This window comes from Sceloporus undulatus, chromosome 1 (assembly GCF_019175285.1).
Source record: "Sceloporus undulatus isolate JIND9_A2432 ecotype Alabama chromosome 1, SceUnd_v1.1, whole genome shotgun sequence".
Lineage (NCBI taxonomy): Eukaryota > Metazoa > Chordata > Lepidosauria > Squamata > Phrynosomatidae > Sceloporus > Sceloporus undulatus.
In genome coordinates this window covers 324,266,004-324,286,940 of record NC_056522.1, presented here as the reverse complement: position 1 = coordinate 324,286,940, position 20,937 = coordinate 324,266,004, and the positions used below count along the sequence as shown (strand labels likewise).

At 39.8% G+C, this 20,937-nt stretch overlaps 1 protein-coding gene across 1 annotated transcript in view; it reads left to right on the top strand.

The window, feature by feature from the left end:
- Positions 1-20,937, top strand: part of RYR3 (ryanodine receptor 3) — a 423,771-nt gene that overhangs the window by 68,359 nt on the left and 334,475 nt on the right. The window contains 1 exon segment of the mRNA XM_042477733.1: positions 16,422-16,529. Within this exon segment, the coding sequence (XP_042333667.1) occupies positions 16,422-16,529 (108 nt within the window).

The following is a 20,937-nucleotide window of genomic DNA, read 5'->3' as shown; positions in this document are numbered from 1 at the left end:
AAGCACATCCATTCTGTTCCCAACAGAGACAATCATGAAGATGTGTCTTTTGACCTGCTGGAAAAAATCATTTGACAAAACCACACTATTACAACCATCTCCCTCTGGAGGGAGAACAGAAGTACTACGGTGGCATGTGAAGAAGTAAACAGAAAGCCACTTCTATCTCACTGCCTCTCATCTTTCTTTTGTAATGTGATAAGACACTAAGTAATGCATAATTTCTGTAGGGATGTTTTGCATATACAATATAAAGAACTCATTAGAAGCTTAGGAATTGTAGGTTACTAACTTCTCACTGATATGACTTCTTTGCCTAAGAGCTCTAGGGATCTATCCAGTGAGACTAACTAGGAACTGTAGAAAAGTTGGCTAAGAGGAAAGAGTCAGCCTAGAGGGTTCCCACCAACCACAGCTACATATTTGTTCAGCGTTAGATCTGAATGAAATCATAAGTAGAATCATAAAATCATAGAACTGGAAGGGATCACAAAAACCATCTAGTGGAACCCTCTGTCATGCATGAATGCACAATGAAACCACTCCCAAGAGATGGCCATTGAACCTCTGTTTTAAAGACCTCCCAACAAGGAGAATTCACCATGCTGTGAGGCAGTCCATTCCATTGTCAAGCAGCTCTTGTTGTTTAAAAAGCCCTCTTTTTACTGTTTAGATGGAATCTCTTTTCATGTAATTTGAATTTATTGGTTGATCTTGTATCATGAGCAAGAGAAAACAAGCTCGCTCATCTACATGGCATCCCTTCAGATGGCTAGCATGTCACCTCTTAGTCTTATCTTCGCGAAGCTAAACATACCCAGCTCCCTAAGTCACTCCTCATAGGGTTTGGTTTCCAGACCTTCTACTATCTTGGGAGCCCTCCTCTGGACACATTCCAGCTTGTCTATATTCTTCTTAAACTGTGGTGAGATCTGACTAAAGCAAAATAGAGTACTACTGTTACTTCCCTTGGTTCAGACCCTGTACTCCTGTTGATGCAGCCTTAGCTTTTTTGGCCACTGTACACTACAGCACTGATTTATGTTAAGCTTGTGGTCTAGTAGGACCCCTAGATCTTTTTCACATCCAGTGTTATATCACTCATCCTGTATTTGTACATTTCATTTTTCTTGTCTAAGTGTAATACCTTACACTTATCACTCAGTGGTAAAATAGAAGGGTAAAACTATGGCCTAGAGTCTTGTATGCTAACACTTTTGAAAAGTCTCTAGCCAAAATGTGAAAAAAGGAAACCTTTTCTGCAGTAGAGCTCCCAGAATCCTTAGACTGACAAAGGAGTAAGAGGCTTTGGGTGAGTAGTGTCTTCATTCAGAAGCAGCTCCTTTAAAAAAAACACCTCACTAAATCTATTATTAAGGTGAATAATAATTAATCTGAACTATAGTAGAGCCATTGACTCAATAAGTCATCACTTATGGTAATGTCAGTTGGGATTAACTGGGACAAAACACCCCCCCCCCCCCCATTCAGATATAAACATAATAACACTAATTTCCCAGTTTGTGTTCCAAGTTAGGCAACCGAACATTTTCCTCATCTTATTCAATCATTCCCCTGCCTGTTTCAATGGAAAAATCCACATTATGGTAACAGACATAGTCATTAAAAGTTGTAAATTCTAATTCATTATTAAAATGGTAAGGATTAGTTACTCTAGCTGCATGAAAAGTTAAAGCTATTTACTTCAAAAGAAAGTAACAGAGCATGGCATAATCACCTATGCCTGAAAGACAGATTCATTCTTGTGTGTGACTGAAATGCACTTTAATAATTAATGTGTACTTTTCTGCTAGCTTAGAAAATCTTTATGACTGTTCTCTGACCGTGTCCTGTAAATGTTGGCTTTCAAATGGACACAAGTTTATTATTATAGCTTGTTAAATACTATTTTCATTGTTTTTCAAACCCACTTAAATTAATTGCTAGATTGACTCATGTCAGACCAACAGTTCATTTGCAGCATTTCCTATTTCAATTTGCATGAAAATACACTCCACTGAAGTGAGAACCTGGAATATGGAAAATGCTGGATGAGGCTGTCTTTGAAGATGTTCTGGTCTGAAACTAGTATACCCAAACTGTGGATTTGGGTGTTCTTCTAGATTCAGCTTTGAACCTGGATGCTTAGATGCTGACATTGATCAAAACAACATTTGCCCAACTAAGAGTAGTATTTGAAAGCATCTCTTCCTGAAAATGTGCCTACAGTGAGATATTACTACTATAACATTTTCTATGTGGGACTGCCTTTGATCAGAATTTGAAAATTAAGCTGGTGCAGAATGCTTGTGGTTAGACTACTGGCCTGGTTTGTTAGTTATGGTTGTGTTGTGGCAAAATCACCATTCTTGAGAAATGAGGCTTCCCGACTGAACAGGCCAGCCAATTTGTGGTGCTGGGGTGGTGCCGTGGCTTCCCAGCCTTGGCCCTGGCACCTTCCCAGGAGCCATCATGTCTGGCAATGTCTTGGGGCCTGGGAATGGCTGCAGTTGGCTAGCTGGGGATGTGGGAGGGTGGGACTTCTGGCTCCAGCAGCCTACAAGTTCCAGCATGCACTGGGAGCTGGCAGTGGGCCCTAATTGGTCCAGCCACTAGAAGTGGCAGGGCTTCCGGCTGGCCCCCATTGGATCCAGTGGCTGGAAGGGGTGAAACTTTGCCTCGCCCATTCTAATTGGTCGGAGAGGACCTATATAAGGTCACGTGGCTGGGGGAATATTTTATTTTTATGGGGGTGTTTAAATGGTATCCCATGAGAGGGAGTGGCACCTCTCCAGTCACTTGACCAATGTTCTAAAGGCCTAGTCCCTGGCTAGAGAGGTGGCAGCTATGGACCTACAGGGCTGTATAGGGCTTTATAGGTCAAAACCAGCATTTTGAATTGTGTCCAAAAATGGACTGGCAGCCAATGGAACTGTTGCAGCAAGGGAGTTACATGATCCTTTTAGCCAGCTGTAGTTAATGACTTGAGTCTTTGAGTCAACTGAAGTTTCAGAACAATTTTCAAAAGGAGCCCCACAGACAGCACATTACAAATTGAATATAAAAGTACAGCACACTCCATTAAAAGACCCTTCTGCTGTAGTCTCTTATCAGCTGTGTAAGGCTGTCTTTGCATACCTGCAGAAAGAAAGTAGGGGGAGTGCAAAGTTTACCATGAGGGAGAAAATTTCACAGCCTGGAACCAGCCATCAAGATGGCTGTCTTCTGTGTCCTCACCAAACATGCCTGTGATGGGTGTAGGGCCAAGAGAAATGTCACCCCAAAGAATCATAAAACTCTAGCAGGCTCACATTTGGTCTTTCAGATAATCTGTACCCAAGCCATATAGGACTTTATAGGTCATAACCAGTACTTTGAACTCTGCATGGAAAAGAACTTATAGTCAGTTAAGCTTTTTCAGCAGTGGAGTTATTAAGAGATGAATCGGAAGAGAAAAATATTATTCTTCACTCTGGCTTAAATCTATAGACTTTAATTGTTTCATTGCAGGCTTATATTAAAAACTGACAACAACAATGCATTTCAGTGCCTGTGCCACACTCAGAGTTCAAGGTCTAAGAATGAAATGAAGAAAAATGTTCACATAAGTAAAATAACATCCACCTGTCTGATGCATACTTGTCTCATATCTTCAAATGCTGCAAAAAGCTTTTTGTTTCTCCAAGAATGAGTGAAAAAATGCAAATAAAATCCTGATTAAGATAATGTGTGGAAATCAAAACTGAGTAAAACTGTACGCAGGCCATTGAATTTTTATAATATTATAATGACTTCAATCATATCTTACTCTTTTCCTTCAGCCCATGCTAATTTTTATGGCAATGACCAAACCCAGTAGAATCAGTTGAAAACCATGTTTATTTCTACAGTACAGTTAGGGACATACTTAACTCTTTCTCACTAAACTCAGCAGGACTTAAAAGTACTTGGCTGGGTCTTGTCTGTAATAAAACTGGTGCAGTTATAGTTCTTCTGCTTATTACACAGCAACATATAATTTATTAATCTGCCAAAACATGCTGTTTTCAGTGTTTGTTCACAACCTAAAGAAATTTCCCTGGTGGCTTTAAGAATAATTACTGTGCATCCATGATGCTTTGCATTGTGTTCATTACCTCATATTCTGAGCCTGCAAAAATGCAGCTGACACTTTGTTCTTAATGCTCATTATACTGATCTAAGTAAAGATATAGATACCATTTTTATTGTTTCAAAAACTTCAGTATACCACAAAACTACTGATCTTTTGACTGTAACACTTAGTTTTCTTCTCTGTTACTTTGTAGTGTCACCTATCTAAAAGGATTAATGGGTGAACTATATCACAGCAATTAGAATGTGTCCTACATTTCACCGGTTGATAAATGTACATTGTTTTTCTTTCATTACTCTACTGGGGACAGCAATTTCTCACTAAAAATCTCACTTTTGTAAAACAACAACAAATTTTTAAAAGTATTTTTAAACAAATAACACAGAATGGCCACTTATTCATCACCAAGAGGATGAAATACTACACTAAAGGGCTACAGATTTACATGTGTATTTATGAGTAATGTTAATTTAGAAATAATTATTGTAATTTCAATAGAAATACAATAATGCTACTATAATGGGGAAGACTGTGACTAAGGTCCAAAACACACTGCATAAACAATCCAGTTTGAGACTGCTTTAACTGCCCTGGGTCAATGCTAGGGAATTCTGAAACTATAGTTGTGTGAGAGATTTAGCCTTCTCTGTCAAGAGCTCTGGTGCCACAACAAATTACAAATTCCAGGATTCTGTGGGATGAAGCCATGACAGGTGAAGTGGTCTCAAACTGAATTATTTCTGCAGTGTGTTTTGGACCTCAGCAACTTGGATGCCTACTTAGTGTGCTGTCCTGATGCTAACAACTGCTGGACCAGTTTAAGACCTTTACCATATCTTTCTATGGTTCTCTGTCTTTAAACTGGAATTGGACTAGAGAGCTCTTTAAAATTTGCCTGCAGTAAGATCCCTCCAGGACAACTGACCTACAAACAGAAACAACATGTGCTACAAAATATAGGCCTAAGGATCTTAAGACTGAGGGGGTCAAGCAGACTGGCAGCTTCGAGCATCCTCTGGCTGCTCCAGCACTGGTTGTTCCCCATTCACTGGAGGACTATAGCAACCAGACACCACCGACTCAAGGCTGGCCGCCATGGTGGTTTGCAATAAACTGCAAGCAAAGAGTGCTTTCTTTTCACTCTTTTTGCTGTCAAGTAGGGCTGACTTAGGTGGCTGTGGCGCAACTTCAGCCCGATGTGGGCTGCCATACCCCAGAATGGCCTGAAGTTAGCATTTTTTGCCCAATTGAAAATAGCTGATGGCATGAGCTTTTGTAGACTTCAGTCTACTTTCTCAGATGTGGGCCTGTGACATTACCATCATCACCTTTCTTCTCTTATATGATTTTTAAAAACATCTGTTGCCTGATGATGCCAGTAAATCTTCTTTATTGTGGATTTTGTTTTATTTTGCTGCATTGCCAACATAGCTACTCCTGAATATATTGCTTGGATTTGAAGATACCAAATTTTGCCGCAACAAGGGAAATTTTAAGAAGGAGATAATGGACTGGGACTTAACACTTTGATTTTTTTTCCCACCTCCAACAATGGTGAAACATTTTCACTTGGACTACAACTGGCATTTTTTAGCTATAAAACACCTAAAAGCTTTTCCAGATGTAACAGTACTGCTACTTCTTGAAAAATACAATGTCCTTTGCCTAACAAAGGGGTAGCTAGCTTTGCGCAGGACAGGGACAACCTGAGTCCAAGGGAAGTTACTTTTCTGTCCTATAATTTTTCTGTTCTAGAATTTAAAGTCTTGTCATACCTTCTGGGAATATGGAGAATAGCTGTTCTTCAATCCTGTTTTAAGCACTTTAGTTTTAATTAAGTCTAATTTCATATGTTTTAAAATAGTCAACAAGATACCTGTATAGTGCTTAGGGATAGGGGAATCACGCCATCTTGCTTGCATGGTCTCTTAGCAGGACACATATTCTTTTTTACTGTGCCAACTGTCAGACAGACACATTATTTTAAGTGTTCCAGTATGTATAACTGGGAAAACACACCACTATAGTCTTCTTTAGTGAGTTGTATCTTCTTATGATATAGAATCATAGAATCATAGAGTTGGAAGACACCACAAGAGCCTAAATCAAAGCATCCCCGACAGATGGCCATTGAGCCTCTGTTTGAAGACCTCTAAGGAAGGAGACTCCACCACACTCCAAGGGAGTTTGTTCCACTGTTGAACAGCCCTTATTGTCAGGAAGTTCCTCCAGGTGTCATCTATCATATATCTATGCATTTCATTTTTCCGCCCTATCTTACATTTCTCCGTGTCAAAGTATAACAGTCTCATTTAGTTATCTTGGCTTTTAGGGAGAGATCAGACTTGATTTGCTCTAGGAACCATTTATTGGTCTTTTTAGTAGTCCATGTTATCTGTAGAACTCTTCTTTAGCACCACATTTCAAATGAGTTGATTTTATTCCTATCAGCTTTCTTCACTGTCTTCACCATGATGACATGGGCAATCCTAATTTTAATATTCAATTATATATCTTCACGCTTCATGATCTAGCTTACTTCCTTTATAGCTGCTCTTCCAACTCCCAGTCTTCATCTGATTCTTTGACTGTAGTCTCCATTCTGATTAATGATTCAGCAAAAGTATGGAAAATATTGAACTATTTCAATTTCTTCATCTACTTTAAAGCTATATAAATAATGTATGGTAATTATTTTTGTTTTCGTAGTGCTCAACTGTAAACCTGCCTTTAAACTTTCTTCCTTGACTTTCTTCAATAATTGTTCCAAGTATTTTCTCCCAGTAGTATGGTGTAATCTGCATATCTTAAATTGTTGATGTACCCTCCTAAAGTTTTCACTTTATGTGTGTTTTTTTTGTTGTTGTTGTTGTTGTTGTTGTTTTTTTTTTTTTGCCATTGAGCAGTATGGTTGTAACATCAGAGCAAAAACAGTATGCTTGGCTATGACAGATTTCTTATCCAGGATGGCCTCAAACCTTGAGTTCCTATCACTAACCTTGCCCTTTTACTCTCAAGATTAGGCCTCAAGTACCAAACAGGTAGGTATGCTGATCAGTGAATTCAGTGCAGTAATGAGTGGCTGAGGGGCTGTACACACAGGCCCTAAGAGACAGTGTGACACCGCCCCTTTCCTACCCAGATTGGGGCTGTGGCAACCACATGCTGTGGCCCCAATCTGGCCTTTCCAGGGCATGATAGCCATGGTTCTGCAGCTATACGGTGCTCCTTTGGTGCTGTGTCATCTGGATGCAGTTCTGAAGGAGCACCATGATGCCATGCACCATGTGGAGCGGAGTGCAGCATCATGGTGCCCTGGGGGCGAAGTCGGTGCATGCATAATGTGGACATGATGTCCTGACACCACCCCCAGTCTGGCTTTAATGGCTGGTCTGAAGAGCCCCTTCATCTTCTTTATCATGTCTTAGGCCCAGTACAGACCTGTGGGAAGCACCATAACTGGGCCGAAACTAGAGCGCGGGAGCATGCAGCAACCGCACGCTCCTGAACCCTAGCGCGCAGTGATGGTGCCATCATGGCAGCTTCCTGTCCACATGGGGAAGCGCCATGATGACACAATCGCCATGCAACATCCAAACATCGCAGGCACTAAATAGCATCATGGCGGTGTCCTTTCCTGTTTGCAGTGCTGCAAAAAAGAAGCCGCTCTAGGCAGCTTCTTTTTGGCAGCGCATCGGTGCTGCAGCATGCAGCTGCTGCAGCACCAACTCAGGGCAAAGATGGTCAGCGCGGAGCTGCCCATCTGTCGAGCCTCTTAAATTAAAACATTCAGACAAAATTGTAGAAAATAAAATCAGTAAAAAATTATTATACTCTATAATAAGCAAGTTAAACTTGAGCTTCCTGAACTCTCCTCGTTCACACCAATGAACCTCAAATATACTTCAGATCCTCCTCCTAAATGACCATATCTAATTCTTTTCAATATTTAATCAATTCCTATCAACTCCAGTACCTATCTCTATTACTAATTGACCGTATCTAACTTTTTTTCAGGTAAGACTCTGGTATTTCTATATTAATTCCCTAGATAGGCTTCCCACCACAGCGTTTCAGGAGCTGTGGTTGGCTGGCTGTAACCAGGCTTACCAGCTTCTCATTTTACATAGGGACAGGCCACTGTAGCTTTTCCTCTGGTCAGGACTTATTATTCTTGCACTTGGATGAAGAATGGTGGGAATGGGCATTGTCCCAAGTTATGGAGACAAATTGGAAGCTGATGTTTGTTATCTCATGTGATTTATTGCTTGCTTGCAGAGCAGGCTATCAATAAGTACCTGAGTTCTGCACAGGAAGCCTGCCAAAAATTGCAACAAACTGCAGGCACAAGCCTAAGCAAAAATACCACGCAAACATAATAGAACCACGAGATATTAAATGGGCATCAGGCCACTGTGAAGAAATCAGGATGAAGTGAGATGGAAACGGAAATACTTTGTGGGTGTGTGTTGGCAAACTGCATGCCCTCCAACTGTTTTGTTTTGGCAAGGACAATACCAATTAATCTTATGTCATCCCAATTTTTTCAGCTGCTTTTAAAATGTCCCAGTTTCTCTCTTCTCTTCCCACTTTCCTCCTTTGGCTTCCTCTTACTTCAGTTGCTGCAACTTAAGTTCAGATTAATTCAGGTGGGGGAGGGAGGATGCAGGTAGAATCTTGCCCTTCCCATCAGATTCAGGCAAAAGCAAACTGCTGCAGTCTCTCTTAGCTTGTGTGTTCTTCTTCATCAACAATTTATGCCATCTTGACCATACTTGTATGTTCCTTGGACATACATATTGCAGTTTTCATCTGTGCAATGCTGGAGGGCATGCATTGGGAGTGGCAGAATGTGTGTGTACGGGTATGAGCAAATCTTCCCATTTTTGTCATGCAATTAACTTCTAACAGTGGAAAGAAAAGCATGGTGTATTAAACATCAAGAAAGCAAAGCACCTAATCCACATTCTACACTATTTTTAAACCCGTTACTTTGGAAAGTCAGAGCGTGGTTTTCAAAATTATTCCGCTATGCTGCCAATATTCATGTTAATTTATAGAAGTGGTGTTTTACTACATTTTGTTTTAGTCTAGGAAGCTCAGAGCCAAAACATGCCTATATGTGGTGGGGGGGTGGGACAGAAAGAAGTTGGGCATCAGTGTTTGTTCAGAGAGGCTTTGCCCTTGCTTGTCTCTAAGACTTGAGAGAGTATGACTTGACCAAGGTCATCCAATAGGTTTCCATTGCTGAGTGGGAATTCCAACATTGTTCTCCAGAGCTGTTGTCCAACACTTCAAATGACTTAAAGGGAATGGTTTGTCCTCAATTTTATCAGATATTCTTGCTTTGAGTCATATCATTCCATTTCAAAATGTCCTCTTCCCCCCCCCCCCCCCGAGGTAGTAGAAACAGTAGTAGTTCAATAATACTTGAAAAAAGGACATATTAATACATTCTGTTGCACTTTTCAACTTTGCTTTTGCATTTGGCATTGTATGCAGTGGCTGAATCTTCTCTAGACTGGTTGGCTACATAGGGAAATCATATACCTATATGTGTCTACTGAGATGTAAGCCACTGTTAGTTCAATAGGCTTGCTTTCCGGTCAGTGAGTATACAACTGCAACCTTAACTTGACTACTTAGATTCATGCCCAGGCCTTGCTGCCACTCACAGAACAGGAATAAAAACCACGGAGCTGCTTGTTTGTACTCTGCCTTTTTTCTTCCGTTTCAGTAAATCCTTTCCTTTTGGGCTGCCTGTTGATTAAGAGAGCTTGGGCAAGACTACTTTGCTAGGATGGGAATCATTTACTTACTAGACCACTAAATAATCTGTTTGTTGCTGTTGTATACGCTGGAAAAAATGGTCAGGAATACAGAAATTTCTAAAGCAGAGAAAAGCAAGCTAATTTTCACCTTTTATTTCTCTTGAGTTGACCCCAAAGGTATTTTACAATACTGTTGTTTACTGTAGTAAAGAACAAAACAAAAAAAACAATGCACTTTAAAAAACCAACTTGCCCTCCTACAATTTCCCTTTGAGGGGACTTTGAAACAGTTTAGTGAGTTAGAAGACTCTCTTCTGTCTGCTTCCAGTTCAAAAACATTTATTGAACCAGACAGCTGAATGTATTTAAAATGCAAGAATCAACGTGGTAGAAAAACAAGTGGACTGGTCTGAGGTAGTAAAAGGAGAAAAAGAATAGCTTTTGTTTCTCACTTTTTCCCCTATCTTGTCTGAACAAAACATTTTGCAGTGGCAGTGTAAAATTGGCACTTTAAGTGGGAGGGTTGTTTGCATTTATTAAGAAGACGAGTAACATAATGGATGTGGTGGCCAGAGGAATAAAGGGACTGACATTCTCAGGTTAAAGAGATTATGAGTGGATTGAAAATGGGAACTTTAGTGGTAGGGAAGTTTGAGTTCCCACTTTAGGCCTTCCTTCCCCTCATGTGCATGAAAGGAAGGGCTGGAGAATTCATGGGGACTGCTTTTTAAAATAATAGTAACAGTAACAGTAATAATAGCCTTGCCCTGCCTTTAGTTGCATTTTGTATGGAGGTCCTCAGTTTTTTATTATTCTTGGTAACCAGACAACAAATTATAAGAAAATAGATTCCACCTCAACATTGGGAAGAACGTCTTGACAGCGACAGCTGTTTGACAGTGGAATGAACTGCCTTGGAGTGTGGTAGAGTCTTCTTCTTTGGAAATTTTTAAACATAAGCTGTATTGACCGTCTGTCAGGGGTGTTTTGATTGTGTATTCCTGCATGTCAGGGAGTTGGACTGGATGGCCCTTGAGGTCTCTTCCAGCTTTATGCTTCTATGATTCTATTATAAGAACCTATAATGTAGCAGAGAGTAGGCCTTCAGATCATTTTTTTTCAGATCATCCTGTATCCACAGAATACTCTGCAGGCACCACATTTCAGATGAGTTGACTTGCTTCCTGCCTGCTTTCTTCACTGTCTAGCCTTCATAACCGTACACAGAAACTGGAAATATTATGGCAAAAGAAGTTTGTTCTCCTGAAAGGATTGAATCCTTAAACTAATAGAGTGTGTTTGTTGTATGCTTCTGTTTCACCTACCCATTTGTAGAGGCTTATGTATTTATTGCTAAGCATAATTATTACAGGAATTTGAGAAACCTTCCTGATGAAAAAGCTGATTGGGTTGAAGTTGCAGTAAAGTAGTAACTGTATGAAGTAACTTCAGATTTTGCTTTACTTTCTGGTAACCTTAGAGATGACAGACAATGTGGTGTAGTGGTTTGGGGTTTAATAATAATATAATATTTTTTATTTATTTGTACCTCACTTTTTAGCCAAAAGGCTATCAAAGCAGCTTACAAATTGTTAATTAGACATTATTTAATTAATTAGAAATAGGACTTTGGGGGAATAGGATTCATGTCCCCACTCAGCCATGGAAACCCACTAGGTGACGTTGGGCAAGTCAAATGCTCTCAGTCTTAGAGGTTGACATAAGCCCTGTACAGATGGGCACAAAGTGCTGGCCTGTAGTCGGAGTTATGGCGGAGTGTCCGCACGCTTGATGCCATGACTCCGCTCCCTCATGGCATCATGGCACAACCCTGGTGCTGCATCTGGATGATGCAGCACCAAAAGGCCATCATAAAGCAGTGCCGCCATGGCTGTGGCACCTTTTAGAGGGTGCAAAAAGAAGCTGCATTTTGCAGCTCCTTTTTTCGCCTTCCAGAGCTAGATCAGGGCCATGGTGTGCTGTGGCTGTGGCCCCGATCCTGCCAGTAAAGGGGCGGCTCCATGCCGCCCCTTAAGGGCTGTTTGTACAGCCCCATAGCTAGTACTTTTATATTTATTCCCTATACTGGAGATAAATTTAAAAAGGGCAAAATTACTTAGAAATGATTTCACAATAGCATGTAAGAGTTGTACTCTGCAATCCTGAGTGGCTAATTAACATTGTACACTTACTATCACATTTGTTGTTGTTGTTACTGCCATCAAGTTGACTATGCCTAATGGTGACCCTATGAATGAAAGACCTTCAAGTGACCCTATCACAACAGTCCTGCTCGGATCTTGGAGATTCAGGGCCATGGCTTTCTTGACTGAGTATATCCACCTGTAATGTGGTTTTCCTTTTTCCTATTGTCTTCTATCTTACCAAGCATTATTTTCTTTTCTAAAGAATTAAGTCTTCTCATGTTACGACCGAAGTATGGCAGTTTAGTCATCTTGATTTCTCAGAAGGGTTCAAGCATGATTTGCTCTGTCTTTTTAGCAATCCTCAGTATCTGTAGAATTCGTCTCCAGTATTGATTTTCTTCCTTTCAGCTTTCTTCACTGGCCAGCTTTCACAACCATACATAGAAATTGGAAATACAATACCATCTTATTAGCCTTGCTTACTGAAGTGCCTAAATGAAACAGATTCTTGTTTGATTAGCGCTATTCTGTTGTGCCAAAAAGCTTTACAAAACAAAGTTAATGATTATTTTAAATGCATGGCTGGATAAACATTTCTGTCCTTATTGCATCCTAAATGGTTTAAAACCGTCTCCCTGCCCCCCCATCTCCCTATGACTGAGAAATAGTATTTCTAGCTTGGTGAACAGCCATTACTTTATATTGGAAACACAATAGAAAGACTTGGCAGGGGGCAGATTGGACTGGGAGAGCTGGTGATGAAGCAGAACACATTGTGAACAAGCCTAATCAATAAAGAAGGAGGAACTTACATAACTTCTTTTGCTAAGAATTTGCCACTGATAGCATTTTAATTTATTTATTTATTTATTGGCTTTGAAAGAAAAATTGTGCTAAAGAGAGAGGAGCTGAAAAGAGACCTGATGTATGGAAAGAGAGGGGGAATAAATTTTATCATTAGGAAAGCAGGGTATGACAGGGTGACCGGATGTCATAACCACAAAGGAGGACAAGGCACCACAAAATATAGGAAATTCAAGAAAAAATGTAGGACATTACAAAATAAAAGCTAAAAACACTAGTATAAATGGAAATTCATTCTGCTTGGTCATGCTAAAAAATGAGGACATTTTGGAATTCTTCCTGGAGAGAAGGTTGAAATGTAGGACATGTCTTGGAAAAGGATGACATCTGGTCACCTTGGGGGAAAAGCCTGAATCTTAAGCATAGTTTTGTTGTCATCCTGTACATTTCCAGAATTGGGGGATTTTTTCAATGCCGTTTTGACCTTTTCTGAATTTAATTTATAATTGGGCCATGTTGAGCAAATTCCCCATAAGAAAAACCTCTGAGGTCTACATTTGCACTGGAAGAATCTGACAGAAGCCAGAAAAATGTTGACATGACAATACATATGAAAATATATATGGCATCAATGTATAATTTGTTTTTTGTAACTTGGAATAAAAACACAGATTTGAATATTAAGTGAGAAAGGCCCGAAGGCACTGGACCAAAAGTGCTGGCTTCAGGCTGCATAGGGGGCATGGTTTTTACACAACACACATCCTGAACATGACCAGAAGCCATGCTGAGCCTGCCCCAGCCTGGAAGAGGAGGCACAAAAAGGAGCAGCAAAAAGGCACTCCTTGCCAGAGATGAACCAATGAAATTGATCCCTTTCCCCCCACCATTCCCTTATCATTTTGTGTCACGTCTTTTTAGATTATAAGCCTGAGGGCAGGGAACTGTCTAATTAAAAAAAATTGTAAGCCTCTCTGAGAGCCTTTGTGGCTGAAAGAGGGGATATAAATACTCGAAATAAATAAATAAAGAGGAAAATGGTCATTAATGATGCTTAGAGTTTTCCTGTATAAAAGCTGAGGACAGGAAAAGAATTAGAAACTAGAAAATAAAACTGAAGAGTAAAACCAAGGGATGGGAATGAAGGCATTACACAGTGCGCCTGCACCATACACGGACACACTATATGTGGCTTCTTGCTTACGGGAAGCCATGTGACAATAAAAACAATGGCGTGTGTGCTTGCCCACATGCACCATACCATTGCCACATGCACACGCCCCATTGTTTCCTATGGGGCGTGAGCATACGTGGATCTTCCCTTACGTGGGGTGGTCTGGAATGGATCCTCGTGTAAGGAGAGAGACCATTGTATAAGTAAATGAAAAAGGGAGACACTAATAATTAAGGCCCTGTGCAGACTGCCCTTAAAGGCTGGGTTGGGGATGGAGTTGGGGCGCATAGTCCATAAGATGCATGACCCAAGGCAGCATGATGCACTACACAGTGCGCGGCATGTGGTGTCACGGTGCCCTTCTGGCACTGCATCCACCTGACACAGTGCTTAAGGAGTGCTGTAAGGTTGCAGCACCACAGCTATCATGCCTTTTTCAGGACGCAAAAAGGAGTTGCTTTTTTGCAGCTCCTTTTTGCAGCCTGGAAAGGCCAGATCAGGACCATGACGTGCAGTTACCACAGCCCTGATCTGGCTGTAAAAGGGGCGGCTGCAGGCCGCCCCTTAGGGGCTGTTTGCACGGTCTCTATATGAGAAATGGTTTGGAGGATGATGTGTGGTTACCATTAATATATAGTGAGAAAGCTGGTGCTATAGAGATTTGCAGATTTAGATGCATACAGTTTTGAGACTGCACTTGTTTACACAGTAATAAAAAGTAATTATAAATATTACATTCACTACGATGGTAAGAATAGGGGACAAAAAACTTAAATCAGTAAAAATGTCCAGAGAAATGCTTTGAAGCTCTCAGTAATGCTTGTGAAGCCTCCTCAAACTTTTGTCTTTTCCCACCTGTTATGGTATTATGGGAACAGAATCCCTTCCCAGATGTCAACCTGACTGACTGATGTTTCACACCTGTCCTGACCTTGGTATGATTCCAAAGCATTTGATCTTGACATTTCTCCTGTACACTGACGGCCTTTGGATTTCTCTAGTTCTTGTTGATGTGAAATGTGAATGCATATCTTTGGTACACTCTGGTCTTTCTCTTCTAATCAAAAATGTGGATTTTTTTAAAAATTAATTTTGACTTTGTGGGCTAACTCTTATTCAGGAGAAAAAGAAACAATTCAAAATTTCTTGGGTTTTGAGCAAAGGCAGGGAAAGAAACAATGTTGGTAGCAGTGAACGCCCTTTGAATTCAGGCTGTAAAGAACTACGTCTATGTAGACATAACCAAAGAATCATGAAAATAGAGTGGAAGACCGTGGAATCAAATAAGCTACAGGGAGTTTATCTTTCTTTCTTAACAACCTTATTAGCCTAGTAATTCCCTTTGCTACTGCTATGAAAACAGGAATGTCTTGTCTTTGCCTGACTGACATTGATGATTAGGAAACATTAATTGACATGTATTTTTTATTCTTATGTCCTGCTATCAAAAATCAGTTTTAAGAACATGATTTGCAGAGAGTAACTATTAGAAATAGAATACTGTATCTGGTGACTACTAAATGTATGGAGAAAAAAGGGCTTTTTGCTAGTTTTGTGTTGATGTTGAAGATAATGCTATTAATTCAACAAAGAAAGATGGCGGTTCATGCAATAAATATTTAACGCAGATCTTTGTTGCTCAGTAGTGTAATAATAATGAGAAGTGACAGACTAGGGAGTCATTCATACTCATGTTTTTGTACCAAGGAGATCCAGGGAAATTCGAGGATGCGATACCGAAGTTCCCACTATATTTACCATGTAGATCAAATCTCTTCATGGCATTTTAATCCTATTGAAGGTGTTAAAATACTCTTTTGTGAAATGTTTTCTCTTACGTAATATTAAGTTTAACACCATATTATGGCACTCATTATGAAGAGAGACTCATCTTTTCACAGAGTTAACACAGCATGTTTGCTTCAGTAAAAACTATATAAGGGCTTTGAAAGGCCTTAAAGTAGAGGTAGACAACTATATAGCGGACAGCTGCCATTTTCTCATCCCAGTGCCCAACTAGCAGGTTTCACCAGTGAGTTTTGGTGCATCCAAAATGACATGATGTCACTTGCAGATGCCATTTTGGACAATTTTTGAGCATTTTTCTCTCTTTGGGGGAGGGGGATTTTGGAGAGGTTTGTAGGTCTTTGCAGGGCTAGGGGAAGGGAAATGATGCATTTTGGGGGGCAGTTTTGGCTCATTTGAGTGCAATATATGGCCCTAAATGCCCTCCATTTTGAAAAAAATGGGGAAGGGGCTGGGAACTGAAGATGTCTTCTGGGAAATTCCAACACAGTTTGCTCATCACTGCCTTACAAACTAGCAAACAAATTGTAGCCCAAAAGTACTAGGATGATAGCCCCATACACCAGAAGGATCAATGATATTTGTTGTTTGCTTTATTTTCACAGTATGTCCCTCCTGACCTTTGCATCTGTAACTTTGTGTTGGAGCAGTCACTGTCTGTCAGGGCACTCCAGGAAATGCTCGCCAACACAGGAGATAATTGCAGTGAAGGGGTAAGTAAAATGGTTTCCTTTTTGACATAATAGGATGCCAAGCACACAAATTTAAACTCTTTTTCTTCGTCTTGCTTGGATCTAAAACCTTTTCCAAAGTGAAGCTGTCAAGAATGGGATTAATAATACCTTCAAACATTCTTTTTTTTTTTAATTTTTTGGGAGCCTTTTACTTTACTTTCCTAAAGTTCACACATTTCACAAGAAATTTCAGGGTGAGAAATTTGTCAGGGTTAAAATAAACAATGAAATAAAAACCATTCTTGCTTCTTTTAAGATCAGTTATTGTACTGCCAGAATGGAAATGGGTCCTGAGAGATGAGGAACATCCTTGAATGTACAGCTAGCTTTTGTCAATACAAGGTGTTCAAGAGTCAAGATGCTTTCATTGTAGGTCATTTGCAGAGTAACATTACGTTCTGTTAGGAATCACTGGTTCAGAACAGGTGAATAAAATCTTTTGTTCACTGCTTTGCACTCAAATCAGAAGAGATTGGGAGTTATATTATTCTGGCTCTCCCCCTTTAATTTAAAAATGGTTCCCCAAATCTGATTACTATTTAAATATATAGCATTTAGATATATGCATCAAACAATGACAGCTTCTAAAGGAACATATGTAACCAGCAGTTTGGGTGGTATCTGTTGTTCCCAAACTACCCTTAAGAAATGATGCATGTGTGAACAATCCAATAATGAGAGAGTGGTTCGTTGTTTGGGTCTTTTCCATATAGCTGGGATTTTTGATTGAGGATAATCATCAGATACAAAAGGCTTACATACTTGCTCTTCTTATGTGATTCAATTACAGTACTCTCATATGAGGTTCTTTAGCAAAGGATTGCAAGATACAGAAGTAACAAAGTCTAGATTGGGCTGTATACACAGCCCCCTAGGGGCATCCTCCAGCTGCTCCTTTCCTAGCCAGATCTGGGCCGTGGCAACCTCATGCCTCATGCCAATCTGGCTTTGAAAAAGCAGCTCCTTTTTGTGCCCTCGAAAGGGTGCCATAGCCACATTGCTGTGGCTATATGGTGCTCCTTCAGTGCTGTGTCGTATGGATGCAGCGCTGGCGATGCGCCATGATGTTGCACACCATGTGGAGCAGTGTGCACCATCAGGGTGCCCTGGGGAGTCAAGTCAAGCGTGCGTCATGAGGACGCTATGGCCTGACTCTGCCCCCATGCTGGACTTTCAGGACCTTAGAGGCCTTGCATCCTGATTATTTCAATAAAATAGACTACTTAAAACTGTTTCTCTGTGTTATGTGGAATGGTGCAAAGGCTCACATTTATTTATGCTTTTTCAGCATTGAATATAATCCTAGAGGTAAGGGGAGGAAGGCAGAGATGGAAGTGAACAGGTTTTGTGTCTTCACTAATGGAACCCTCCCTCACCCCTCCTTTAATCTCCACTAGAATGAAAGAAACTGCCTAATTGCCTGATTTATCTTTGTTCATAAGATTTTATCCTAATCCATGAGGACTGGAAACATTATTTTCATCTGCATGTATGCAAGCTGAATATTGTATTAGATATGCCTCATAATATGGGAAAGGTTTTATAATACAGGAGAATAACCAACCCAAGTTTCAAGTTCTGGTTTATCTCTTCACCTCAGTACTGAAAACAGCTCCCAAAATGATATGAAGGAGATATTTGCACAGAGATATCCTGACATTACAGTAAATGGGAAAGTGTTAAGGGTGTCCAAATCCTCTCTGTATGCATAGGAGCTCCCACGATTGCAGCGGAGCCTGTATTTAGCTAAACATCAGAATGTTTATCTCTAGGTACCTCTGAGAAATGGGCAAATGCTATTTTCTGCACAAGTGTCAGTTTGTTCCAAAGACAGATGTAGTTAGTAAACTTTCCTGGAATAAAATATTTTGTAAGTAAATATATAGTCATGTGAACATTGGTGAAAACGTTGGTAAAAAGTCAATTGACATGAGAACCAGAAAAAAGTAAACTACTTTTCATTTCTTTCTGCAGAGCCTAAAAAGTTACTTTTTCTCTCTTATATACTAGCCTATTATTATCCTTGTAGCTGGGTTTTTTAAAAAAAATCTGTACAAACTGTTTGATATTCTCCTATTTTTATTCATATATTCAGTCATGGAATAAATGTTGTTCCATGTCCCTATAAAAAGCATACAGAAACTCAGTATTGCAGCAACACAGAAAGAAGGTATAATTATGCAAATGGTATTTCCTACAGCAAAATGTCCCTACAGTTTTCTCCTTATGGGATATCTAGAAGGCACCTGTCAAAATCAATGCTAGAGAAAAGTGGAGCGGTGACAGATAAAACCTGCATTAGAACACAAGGGTTTCCAGAAATAGCAAAACAGAGCATATAAATATGAATGCTGGCAGTAATTTTCTTTTTGAATAAATGATCATTTTTCTCTAAATTTGCTTCATGACTTTAAAATAAAATGCATTCTTCCTTTGATTGCAGGTTTTCATGTTCACTTCAGCATTGGCTGCTACTGTTGCTGCTGCAGATTAAACTATCCTTTGTCTTCTTTTTTCTTTCAGCAGTAATAAACAAGTAGTACATAGATGGAACTGAACATGTGTATGAAAAACAAGTAGACCATAGGGTTTCCTTTGGGCAGGAGAGCCTAGAAGGAATATTGTTTAAACAGAACAGTGGCATTTGGTTGACAGTAGTCTATTTGTGTTGTATACTATTTGTGGGAAATGACTGTAAGAAATACTGCAGGCTTGTTTGAATGGGATGTGGTATGGAATAATGCAAAGTATCTCATGCCACAGAGTGCTTGAAATAACATGTTTGGGGTTCTCAGGCAGGACCTAGGTGCCTTTGGACCTTCTTGTCACATGTGACAAACAACTACCATCCTCTGCATGCTTATAGTTGAATTCACTGTAACTTATTTCCAGGTGGACTTATATAGGCAGCTGAAGTTGAATGAACGGCTTACACAAGACTACTTCATGCATGGTGGCAGCATCAGAACTGCATTGCATGGAAGCTGCTTCTTTGAACTGAACACATATCTGGAACATGAGACCATACATAAAATATTTGTCCCGACTCATTTATCCTGTACTAAATTCTTCCTTTGACAAATATGGCCCACACCTTCAACTTGAGGCCCTCCATGCAGCAAAGCATTTTGTTTCTACTCTTACAGCCTTTAAGAAGGCTCTTAACATGGAGCTCCTCCAGCAGGCCTTCTCAACCTAACTTCTCTCCCCATATACTGTGATTCACATCACTCTGTCCACCAATTCTTCCCTTAATTTTAAACATTATTGTATTTTACTGTTTTTAAATGCTGATTATTTGATTGTAATTTTAGTATTGGGATGAGGGGTTGAGAAGGGACTAATTTTTTTAATTTTATTGTATTTTCTATGTATTTTTATTGTTGTAACCCACCAGGATTCCTTGTGATTGGATGGGCTATAAATAAATCTATTATTATTATTATTATTATTATTATTATTATTATTATTATTACTCAAACCAAAGAGAGATGAGTTAGACTTTGTGTGTTCTTTACATAAGCTTCCTTATGTGAAAGGTATGCCAGATAAACACCACTCCAGCTGGAGGGAATGATTTCCAGTTTAGAAGAGGATCAGATAGCCCCCCTGACACTGGACTACAGCTCTAATTATCCCCCACATTCTGCTGTGCTGACTCTGTTGTACACTTTGGATGTAGCCATTAGATTTTCCTTATCTATAAATCTTATGCTAAGAACCCATATACTTGTTATATACTTGTTATACATTAACCAGCTTTGTGTTTAGAAACTCAATTTCTAGTACCTCTCCCTTTATCACCTTCTGGCCTCTTGGACATCTGACTTGTGATCACAATAAAATCCATACAGGCAGAGTTAATATCAACATTCCACTTAAGTATTCTTAATTGTTGGAATCTCAGAATATTTATATGAGTGAATGAGCAGGCTCTCTGATAATATTTTTGAGACTATTTATTACCTGCAATGTATGTAGAGCTTTTTGCATGATCTTTTATATACTTTATATGTCTTATGAATCTATTTTTGAAGGCTTAAATGTGGCAAGGTAATTCAAATCAGTACCCAGCCTGTATTAACTGGCAAGATCTTTACAGCTGAAAGAGACTTGTTCGTGGAATTACCTCCCTTCTCTTCACCTTGTTGGGAGGTATAGTGTGCAGTGCAACCTGTGATCCTTAACAGTGAGGAAGCCCCTCCAATGCCCTGAGTGTGGGATGTGCCCCTGGGTCAGACATCGTCCAAAGACCGTTTCTTTCTTGATTTATGGATAGGTTGACCCAGGTTTTTGGCTTCATTTTTTAACTAAAATTTCTTGACTTACACAAGCATATACAGTATTTCACTCCAGCGCTCTGTTTGTACAGTGACTAACCAAATGC